An 11,244-nucleotide genomic window follows, 5' to 3' on the forward strand; every position below is an offset into this window, starting at 1 on the left:
GTATATTTTTTTATATGGAACCCACACCAGCTATCATTTGGATGCGCTCTGGGTGAACCTTCAGCCGAACTTAATAGTCTACAAACTACGTTCGACAAAACAAGTTATACTAAGTGAACCATATGTGGCAGAAAAAATTTGAAAGCATCGAGATTTGAACCAATTACCTCACGGTCACGAGTTCATCCCCACACTATCAGGTCATTCCTTACGGGATAACATCAAGTATACATATTTTTTTTAAAAAAAAATATATATTGTTATATATAGTGTGAACATATGAACAAAATAATCTTAACATCAATCAAGTTTTTTTTTTTTTTTTTTTTTGTAATGACGTGAAAACCTGGAAAAACGTATACTTTTTTTTGAATGGGTTGTCTCCTATGGCCACCACAAAATTTGGCACAAAATTTGGCTTCATCTTTATGTTGTTGTAAATTGGTTTTCTCTTTTTAGAGTTTTTTTTTTTTTTCTTCTATATATAGCAAAATAGTTCATTAATGTGATCATCTACATAAAAATAAATAAAGATTATATAATATCAGTTTCTTTTTTTATAAAAAAAAGAAAATTAAAATTGTGTAGTCAAATAATAAATAACTAAGTGAATAAATTTAAGCTTATACTATTTTAATATTCTTTATCGACTCGTGTTATTTAATTATATCTAAGTTCTTTTTTTTTTTTTTGAACTCAATTGTAATTTTGGCTCAATTCTTTCAACATTTTTTTTTAATTACGATTTCCAAATAATAGTAATAATATATACAAAATATTTTTTACAAAATTCAAAAGGTCAAAAAATTTCAAATACTCATTAAAAAAATAAAAATAAATAAATACTCCTTACAAAAAATCAAATATTCAACTTAAAATAATATATTTTATATTTTTAACATAACTTATCATATTACACACAAAAAAATCAATCACACAAAAAACCAATCCATCTGAAAATATTGGATGAATGAAACTTTCTATGATTATCAATAGAAATACAATAATTTTTCTAACAAAATATTATATAATATATGTTTTAAAAAATTTATATCGAACCCAAACACAAACAAAACAAAAACTTTAGGATCCTAAATATACCTAGGGTGTATCACTTTGTGTTTTCAATCAATTTCTTTTATGTTAGACATAGAGAATTGTGCTAGTAATATAAAAAATAAAAATTTGGTTAAATTTTATATATTGTATATTGTGTTAATGTGTCAATATAATACTATTTCTGTCCCATAAGTAAATTTTTATTTGTTTTTTGCACCTAGTTTTAGAAATATTAGTATTATATTAAGATACAGTAGAAATATAATAAAAATGACTAAAATAACCTTATTAATATGTGTGATATAAAGGTAATGACATTTGTGTAATATATTGTAAGTTGTAAGTGTATTTGTAATGTTAGGTAGATAGTACAATTACTAAAAAATGAAATGAATACTTTGTTATGGGACAAATTAAAATGAAAAAATAAATACTTTGTTATGGGACGAAGAGAGTATATTTTTAATAATACGTACAAAGAATTGTGCTGTTGAAAAATATAAAATAGACAAACCCATTGTTCCTTTCATCAATTTTGATTATTCACTTATTTCTTACTTCAAATTCAATAATTAATCTACCAAAACAAAGTGATAACAATAAAAATAGAACATTTAGTCCTAGAGGCAACAACCAAAACTGCCTTAAGCTTTTCATCGTCGTTAGAGCATTTGTTGCAGGCTTTACTTCATTATCTCTTTTATCTCTTTCATTCACATTATATTTATCTTAATATTTAAATTATTTTCTTTATAACTCGTTATAGTAATTACCTCCAACATATTACCTTTACTATTTTCTAGGACCCGCACTAATTTATTTATTTCTATATATTTTGATTACATAGAATATATAAATAATTTATCTATTTATACTTATTTCTATATTTTTTATTGACTAATAATATTTTTATATAATATTATATTATAATTTTTAAATATTAATATATATAAATTTTAATATATTGAAACATATAAGTTACCATTAAAAAATTGAAATTATTCGAATAAATCAACATATATATTAGATAATTCTCTGATAAGTTTAAAATTTAAAATTTTGAAATTTTAAAATTTTTTTAATAATATTTTATTACTTTTTTTTTTTGTTAAAGATAATCGATTTTTGAGAAAGTAAATAAATACTGAATAAATGTATCTCTTATTAAATATAATGAGAAAGGTAACCAGTTGTTATAGTAAAAATTCAAAAGACAATCATAAACGTAATAAGGAATCTGACTACAAGAGATACTCTTTTATCGAAATCGAAACAACAAAATACACACATTTCATTATATAGAAGACTTCAAAAACTCAATAAGCCGATTCAAATTCAAATACGAGCTCCCGCCCTCGCTCACCGCCTTCTTCGCCAACTCAGCCATTTGACGTGCCCTTTCCCAAAACTCATCCTTCCGTACTTCCATAACGTCCCTTACTGTCTTTTCCACAATCGCTCGATCACAAGTGTCCTTAATGTCCAACCCCACCTTCCAAACTTCACTGGCAAAACGGCTATTGATCATTTGATCGGCAAAATAAGGCCAACAAATCATCGGTATGCCGGCCGCAATGCTCTCGAGTGTGGAATTCCATCCGCTGTGAGTGAAAAATGCCCCAAGAGACGGATGCGCCAAAACCTTGTTTTGGGGCACCCATCCTACCATGTACCCTCTCGCCTTCGTGGCTTTTTCCAACTCCACGGGGATGGAGGGGCTTCCCCCGTCGCCCCCGACTATAGAGTCCGGCCTCATCACCCACAAAAATCTTTGCCCGCTATCCACCAAACCGTACCTATCGACGACGAACAAATATTTCGAATAAAGCATAAGTTATATAGAAAAATAATTTTTTAAAAGAATTTATGAACTTTTGCAATTTAATTTTAACTAAAGTATTTTTTCTACCATTTTCGTCCATCTCATTTCAAAGTATTTATCTCCTAATTTAGTAAAATTAATTATACATCAATACCAAAATACCCTTATCTTTTACCTAAATTACGAACATACCATTACACATACAATTACTTTTTAGATAAAATCAAAAGGCAAAAATATCAAAAATTTCCACTAATTAATAAAATATTATTATTTTTTAATTTACTACAAAACTCCAAAAAATCCATTTGTACCGAAAAATACTTCCTCATTTAAGATATTTGTTTTTAAAAACGATATTATAAATTAGAAATCATTTTTAGACATAAATAAATATAATCATAATTAAATAGGGTCATAGTTTCTATTTAAAAAAAAATAATTGAAAACAATTTATTACCATATCTCCAAAAGTTCTTCTTTGGAGAGTAACGTGACGCTGCCGAAGCTGACATAGAGTACAGATCGGTCGGGCTGAGAGTCGAGCCAGGCCATACAACCGTGATCTTCTTCCCAGAAGCTACTAGAAGGAAGAGTCGCCTCCTTCTCGAGACGACAATGGAGAGGTCCGATTGAATAAACCACCGGAATTTGATTCCGGATTTGGTCGAGAATCGGACCTTCTAAATCTTCGAATGTATTCAGGATCAAACCGTCCGACAGCGCCGTCCGCCGTGTCTCTGTTATGATCGTGTTGAATCCAGCGTCGTTCACATCACTTACACGGCAGAACGCCGGCAGATCCCGCCGCCGGAGATACCCCTCCATCCCCGGCACGCTTGTCACCGGAAAATCCAGCTCCGGCTTGCTCGCGTACGAATATTTGTCCTCCTCTTTACCTGCTATCGCCATAATTGTTATTTTAATTAATTTTAAATTAATTGTTTATAATTCACTTAAAAGGTCTATACGAGACTTTCTTATTTTTTCTAAAAAGTATTGCTTAAAATTCCCAATAAATTGAATGAAAATTCTGTTTTTCAAAAATATTATACAAATTATAAAAAAAAAATAATTATGATAATAATTAAACAATCATTTTCAAATGGGATTTGTTAGCTTTTAATTTCGGTACTTCTCCATCAAAATATAATATTTTTATTAAAAAAATTCTCTTATTGTATTATTTAAATCAAAAATTTAATTTTAAATTAAAACTATATAAACTCATACTACTTTTTAAAATAAGGAAAACTTGTGTAAACTTTTCAAATATGGTAAGCAATTTTGTCTTAATTCTATCCAAATGGAAAAAAGTTTCTTTTTTTTCTTTTGTGGAGGATTGGGGATTAGGGTTTGTGCCTTTGAGGGGAATTTCGCCGGCGGCGATGACTTCTTTGAAGGAGTAATTGGCCCAGAAGGAGCAGGCGCCGACGGTACGGAAATATATCACCGGAATGCCGATTTCCTTCGCCACCGGCACGGCGAAGCTCAGGACGCCGTCCATGATTAGGCAGCTGATGCGCCGCCGTGAACCGCCGTCGCTGAGGGCGTCGGTGGTCTCGATTAGTCGCCGGAATTCGGATCCGCCGACTTTGACCAGGCTCATGACGATATCCATGGCGCGCTCGCCGGCGCGGGGGTGGTCGTCGGGGAGGCCGTCGGAGATGGTGGCGACGCGGAAGCCGGAGTAGCGGGAGAAGTGGGACTCGATGTCGGCGTGGCGGCGGAGGCGGCGGTGGGTGTAGTCAGAGAGGAGCATGGTGACGTGGAGGCCGGAGAGGCAGAGGAGCTCTGCTAGCTTGAGCATGGAGTTGATGTGGCCCTGCATCGGCAGCGGGAAGATGAGGATGTGCGCCGGGAGATCGGCGGCGGCGGCCGCGGCGGTGGCTGGGTGGCCCATGGCGGCGGACTGGTTTGACCTAGACGATTGAATTGGTTTGATTGATTTATAGAAGAATTTTATGTGTGTGGCTGAAATTTTAACTGTTTTTGGATATTAATATTTAATTTGAGAAACTCCTCGCTGAGCACGAGACCATTAGTACGTGTTTGTTTGAGACTTTAAATTCTGTGTTTGAATTTTGAATTTAAATACAATTTCCGTTCAATGGAATATTATAGTCTCTACCGTCTACTTATAAAGTATGTACTCTTTCCGTCCTAGAGCAAGTTGTCACTATCCATTTTGATACATTTTATTATAAAGTTACCGTTTCTTATTTTAGAAACTTTTATACACATTTAAAATAACAAATACTTTTGTATTTACATTTTATTATACACACATTCTATATTTTTACACAAATAACGAAATTAAAACACATTTAATACTCACATCATTAATTTTATACTTACCTACCCATCTAATATCTATCCAACCCACCATCAATTTTACTCTCTCACCCACCTTCCTCTCGATTAGGGTTTATAACCCTCGCGATCCTCTTCGCCGTTGTTGTCGTCCCTTTTTTTCCGACTCATTTTTTCCAGTGATGTCGTTCGCCCCACGCTTCCCTGCAGTGGCGGAGGGCCGCTCCCCCCTCGAGAGGTATCGTTTACGCTCTGTGGATGGGTTTTCAGAGTTGTTTAGTGACTCTAACGATTCCTCCGAATCGGCCGTCGTCGATGCCTTTTTCGTCCCCGATTTCTCTGGATCTACTACCACGAACACTAATCCCATGGTGCTCCATGGATTCGCCCATGATTCCGAGCCGGAGGTTGATTCCAGTGTTGCCCTTGTTCGAGCCAGGCGATCGCTATTTCGGATACCTTCTTCGTCGACCTAAGGTAGGATCGAAGTGGCTCCATTCAGTTGTTCTTCTACCCGTGGAGTTGTCATCGATATGCTTCGTATATATTGCCCTCTCGCCGTCGAGCCACTGGAGTACGGTGTTGGAGGTTGGTAGATTTCATTATCTTCAAACTCTGGAGATGTTGCCCTAATTTTTTTTTAACGTACCGTGAGTGAGCTTGTTGGTTTTTGTTAATGAACTTATTAATTTTCGTTTGTTGTTGTTTGTAGGCAAAACTGAAAATCATTTGGGTAAATGATTTACTATCCTACATGTTGGATGGTATGATCTCTACATGTGAGGTATAAATCGATATACTTGTTGCGAAAAATCGTGGCTTAGTTGATTGTCCCTGATTATGTGTGTGTACAAAATTTGTGTGGCAAGTCATTGTTGGTTCTTGGTATGAATAGCCTGAGATAATGAAATTTTTAAGCCTTTAGTGATTTGAATTAGTAGGTGGCTTACTGTTGCATAAAAACAAGTTTTTTTTAGACTTATACCTAGTATAAAGTCATCGCTCGTTCAACGTGAGCATGGTCCCTTATTTGATTCAATACATTTCTTAACAATTTATTGAATTCAGGTATTCAATGATCTATACATTGAAAGAATGTTTTAACGTTGTCCCTTGTACTCAATGATGATTTTATAATCTGAGAGCGAAAGTCCCGTGTCCCTAAATCACCTCATTGATCAGAACCAATATGAGGAATCTTGTAGTTGTTGCCCCCATTGCATGCCATTATTTCCCTAAGACAAACTTGCAAGCTTAGGAAAACATTGTTTAAAGTTGTGTCGGATAGTTGCTCAAAAGATCTATGCACCGCCTGTAACAGTTCATCCACGTTTGACGATATGGTTGAAACTTGTAGTGACTGTAGTGCTCGAAACCACCCCAAATCATTTATATTTTTGTCGGGACTGTTTAATGGCTGAAAAGTGAGATGGATATCAAATCCATCGCTGCTTGCAGCCTTCCTAAAGTCCGGATCACTGTCATGAATGTGTGGTTTGACATTGTCTTGTTGTATTAAAATGTTTTTGCTTGCTCTTGCTGGTCATTTCGCTTTAATCATTGGAAGTAACTGCATATATTTGGACATGCATTAATGTGGAACTCATACTCAACTATATTCATATGTAAAAGTGGTAATACCTCATTGATTATTAGTGGCTTGGTGACTTCCTTTGTGATTGAATCCATTGGCTTTGTTTCCAAGGTGTCAACAGGTCGGTTTTTTGATTTATTTCTAGCTGGAACTTGTCTTGTGAAAGGAAAAATACCTATTTTCCTATAAAAAAAAATGCATTGCCCTTCTTCTCCATATAAGGGTTTGCTCACAATACACATAAACATTACCTTTGTAATGAACATTTTGCTTTGGCAGACCCTATAAGGATCAAACTCATCGGGGGTGAGATAATATTTTTCAGTATTACGAGTAATATAAAACCATTTTTCATCTATGTGTACAACATTAGATATGCTCTTAAACCTGATGACATTCATATCTTGGCCCACTTCGACATGATTCAGACTGAATCTCAATCTGTTGATTATGTTGGTTGCTGTCAGTGCTAGTTTTATGGCATTACTGTGGTGCCTGATCAGACCATCTTTGGCCCACCTTCCGACAGTGGACTTGCTAACACACATTTCATGTGCCACACTACGATAACTGCCACGCTTACTGTACGGAAATTTTTTGCATGGTTGTGTTGTCGAGAATGTGTTTCTTTTCACGCCCTTTACCTATTTTATGGTTGTTTAAATTGATTGGCATACTTGATTCTTGTTGTTGCATGACTCTTTTCCATATTCTACGTACTACATTGCGTGAAACACCGAATTTGATTGTTGCTCATTGATCTTTCCATGTGCGGGCCTTCGATTCCTGTTGTTTTCTAACAAAAATTGTGCTATATTATTGAGTTCCTCGCTCGTTAGATTCTTCGTTCTCGTCATTTGAGGTAATGAATTTTATCTTCAAATTCATTGCTATTAATGATGTATTTATAGATGTAGTTTGAGAGAGAAATGAAATTATTAAATTGAGGGATATTAATATTTTGTTACGAGAAAAACTGAAAAACTATTGTATAATTCTCTTTTTCAGGTGAAAAATAGGGAGATGAATGTAATTGGTGTTGCACTGTCCGTGGCCACAAGTGGATGTATGTTTGTGAAAAAATTGTGTGTTCACATTATTTAAGTGTAATATTGTCTATTGATATTAATTATGTATTAAACAACTATATTATGCGTTTTTGAATTGATTATGTATTAAGTAATGTATATTTTTAAAATTAGATTAGTGTTTGTATTAATTAATATTAGTTTACTTTTTAATACTTTATCAATGACTTAAGGGCATTTCTATCTTTTTTCATTATTTTGTACTATCTACAAATATAATATTAAGGTAAAATTGCTTATAACTCCCCTGTGATTTCAAAATTCAGCGTAAAATTTCTCTGTATTTTAAAAATTGCATGATACCCCATTATATTTTAAAAAACGTTGCATGAAACCTCACCACCATGAAACTTTCCTCATGTGATAAGATGATGATTTCATATCTATATGTTTTGCATGGCATGGGGGTTTTATGCAATATTTTTGAAAGTATAAGTGAGTGTCATGCAATTTTTTAAAGTAAAATGGGGATTTATGCTGAGTTTCGAAACCACAAAGTAGTTTCATACAAAATTTTTTAAGGTATAAGCGAACGTCATACAATTTTTAAAGTAGATGTGGAATTTACGTTGAGTTTCGAAACCACAGGGGAGTTATGAGCAATTTTGCCTAATATTAATATACAAAAAACAACGTGACAAAAGTAAATGACAATCTTTTACTAGGACTGAGGGAGTATTAGTATTATATTAATAAGCAAAATTCGTTTTTGGTCTTATTTAGTATCATAATTATTAATTTTGATCTCATTAAATTTTTTTATCAATTTTGATCTTATTCAAATGATAATTTATCAATTTTAGTCTCATAATGGTCGAGTGAGACTGAATACGGACGTGTTGACTTGAACACGACCGTGTTGGATGACTCAGAAGAGTGATAGGGCATCTCAGCAGCCAACACGGTCGTTTTGATTACCCTGCACTAAAGAACACGGTCGTGTTCTGCCCGTGTTCTAAACACGGTCATGTTCTTAATGTTCATGACTCAGTTCTCAACACAGTCATATTCTATATAATGTTTACGACCCTGTTTTCTATAGTCATATTTATTATTCACTTATTCCTTAAAATTATTTGATATATATTTATAATTCAACAAAAATATTTTTTTCAAAATAAATCAATTTTAAATATTTAAAAAAATAATTAAAAAAATAATAATATATTAGTATATATTTTTATACTCAAAGAAAAATATACAATTGACTGACAGCAGATGGTCAGTGGTGTGGTGCGCACGGGCTCCGTCAGTGGCTCATCCAACCATATAATAATAATAATAAAATAATTATAATAATATTAATATTATTATTTAATATAATATCTTCTCCCTGTACAGTACATAGATACGTTTGCGTTGAAAACAACGGCGGCTTTTTGCCGATCCCAACTTTCTCATTCCATCCAATCTTCTTTGTTTCTGCCTTTGTTGCTGAATTCAGCGGTTGCTATCTGCTATTTGGTTTCCTTGGGCGTTTCCGATCACTGCGACTCTTTGATTTGGGTATACGCGCTTGCCACCGGTGTTCGATTGTTCTTCGGGTTTTTGGCGGTCGATTTGGTGGAATTGGGATTCGGGATTATTTCTAAGGTTTGTGATGAGTGGCCGTGTGAATTTGATCTTCGGTTTTTGGTTCGGCCTGAATGGTTATTTGCATGGAAAGAGAATGGATTGTTCGGTAGATCTGCTATCTTTGGGTTCGTGCTGGTATATTATGTATCAATTTTTTTAGTTTTTGCTTTACAGTTCCATTTTTAGGATTGGAGTGGTAGAATGGTTATAAATTGTCCCTGATGTAAATTGAATTGTGTGAAAAATCATTGTGTATGTTGCATGCACTTGTACTTTCCTTGGAACTCAGGTTAGCATCTTTGTGAAGGGGATAATTTGCTTTTCGAATTCCAACTTCTCAAGGGTTTCTATTTGGTCTGTCGTGACGGCTGCCAATAGCGAAACTCGTTCGTGTAATTATTAATTACAAAATAAAATAATTAAATGAATAATACTCTCTCCGTCTCATGTAATATGGGCGTATTGCTGTAAAAACGGGAATTTGGGTAAAGTATAATTAGTGAGTAATTAAGAAGTGTATTAGTAAAAATAATTATTATTTAGCAAAAATAATTATAGATTAAGATTAAGATAAGTAAATAGTTTAATTAAAATTAAGAAAATTATAAAATTTAAAATTTAAAATCCGATTAAAGTGCATAATTATATTTTCAAAAATAGAAATGACAAATTATGTGGGACGGACGAAAATAGAAAATACGGACAAATTATGTAGGACGGATGAAAATAAAAAATACGGACAAATTATGTGGGACGGAGGGAGTATATATATATATATATGAAAATAAAAATTAATAAAAAATATATTGAAACTGAGGGTGTGTTTTTGTAGACGGGTTTGGGGGGATTTGAGTTTAGATTTGAATTTTGGGATGGATTTGAATTTTGTTATTTTTTTGTGTTTGGATTTGGTTGGGATTTGGAGAGTTTTGATGTATATTGATTTGATGGATAATGAATAAAATAATATAAATATGTATTAAATTTAATTGATAAAATTAATATTGTATAATTTAATTATGAAATTATATTATACACAATATATATATTTAAAAAAATTTATTCATATTATAGAAAAATTTATTCCGTACAAAATGACGTATATATTTTATATATTTTTTTATCCTATAATTATTATAAATATTAAATAAATGTAATATTTAAAAAATATATGTATTAATAAAAAAAAAAAGAATGCAGCAAAAGCTGCATTTGCAACCTTTGTCCTTCAATGGGGAATCTGGCTGATTTGAGAGAAAATACTATGCATAATTACACAATGTTTTCCGGCAAACAAGCCTTGGAAAACAGACAGTTGAGTTTCTTTGTTGTGAATATAAAATATAAGAAAACATCTCCACTTATATGGAAAGAAAGAAAATAACGTAGAATATTTAATTCTATCATTATGAAAAGTACAAAAAACTTAATATTCTCTATGTTTCTATTGAATTATTTTTTTTTTATCCTTTTCATTTTCCTTTATTTCATTTAAAAATAGTTTTTTATTATATAATTAATCATATTCTAATATTATAATATCTTTAACTTTTATATATATTACAAATATACTGTATAACGTAGGAAAGAATAATAATGTCAAAATTAATTTAGGATATGTTTCTTTAAGGGAGTTTGGGAAAAATTGGGTTTGGGTTTGGGTTTGGGTTTGATTTTTATTTGAACTTTGGGATGAGTTAGGATTTTGTTGTTTCTTTTGTGTTTGGATTTGATTGGAGTTTGGGGAGTTTTGATGTGTATTGATTTGATATATAATAAATAAAATAATATAA

General features: G+C 32.5%; 2 protein-coding genes across 3 annotated transcripts; one reads left to right on the forward strand and one right to left on the reverse strand.

Moving 5' to 3' along the window:
- Positions 1-2,204: 2,204 nt before the first annotated feature.
- LOC127243991 (7-deoxyloganetic acid glucosyl transferase-like) lies at positions 2,205-4,927 on the reverse strand. Its single transcript, XM_051264263.1, has 3 exons — positions 4,244-4,927; positions 3,342-3,780; positions 2,205-2,855 (listed from the first exon to the last, which is right to left on the reverse strand). Exons 1-3 carry the CDS (start codon positions 4,782-4,784, stop codon positions 2,354-2,356), a joined length of 1,482 nt encoding a protein of 493 aa, XP_051120220.1. The 5' UTR covers positions 4,785-4,927; the 3' UTR covers positions 2,205-2,353.
- Positions 4,928-5,257: 330 nt separating this feature from the next.
- LOC127243896 (uncharacterized) lies at positions 5,258-7,991 on the forward strand. 2 transcript variants are annotated; one of them, XM_051264122.1, is made up of 4 exons: positions 5,258-5,782; positions 5,907-5,978; positions 7,628-7,650; positions 7,797-7,991. In XM_051264122.1, the coding sequence occupies exons 1-4, from the start codon at positions 5,453-5,455 to the stop codon at positions 7,798-7,800; spliced, it is 429 nt and encodes a 142-aa protein (XP_051120079.1). In that variant the 5' UTR covers positions 5,258-5,452; the 3' UTR covers positions 7,801-7,991. The 2 variants fall into 2 exon arrangements, with proteins under 2 accessions (XP_051120079.1, XP_051120078.1); XM_051264121.1 differs by lacking the exon at positions 7,628-7,650.
- The last annotated feature ends 3,253 nt before the right edge of the window (positions 7,992-11,244 follow it).

Source organism: Andrographis paniculata, unplaced genomic scaffold, assembly GCF_009805555.1.
Source record: "Andrographis paniculata isolate CXL003 unplaced genomic scaffold, ASM980555v1 Contig98END, whole genome shotgun sequence".
Taxonomy (NCBI): Eukaryota; Viridiplantae; Streptophyta; class Magnoliopsida; order Lamiales; family Acanthaceae; genus Andrographis; species Andrographis paniculata.

Bases quoted from the DNA above. Each gene is read 5' to 3' on its own strand.
- LOC127243991 (XM_051264263.1), bottom strand. From the start codon at position 4,784: ATGGGCCACCCAGCCACCGCCGCGGCCGCCGCCGCCGATCTCCCGGCG. The intron at 3,781-4,243 runs GCACAAACCCTA...TGGCGATAGCAG, and splicing joins CGGCGAAATTCCCCTCAAAG to GTAAAGAGGAGGACAAATAT. The intron at 2,856-3,341 runs GTAATAAATTGT...CGTCGTCGATAG, and splicing joins GAAGAACTTTTGGAGATATG to GTACGGTTTGGTGGATAGCG.
- LOC127243896 (XM_051264121.1), top strand. From the start codon at position 5,453: ATGGGTTTTCAGAGTTGTTTAGTGACTCTAACGATTCCTCCGAATCGG. The intron at 5,783-5,906 runs GTTGGTAGATTT...TGTTGTTTGTAG, and splicing joins ACTGGAGTACGGTGTTGGAG to GCAAAACTGAAAATCATTTG. The intron at 5,979-7,796 runs GTATAAATCGAT...TCTCTTTTTCAG, and splicing joins GTATGATCTCTACATGTGAG to GTGAAAAATAGGGAGATGAA.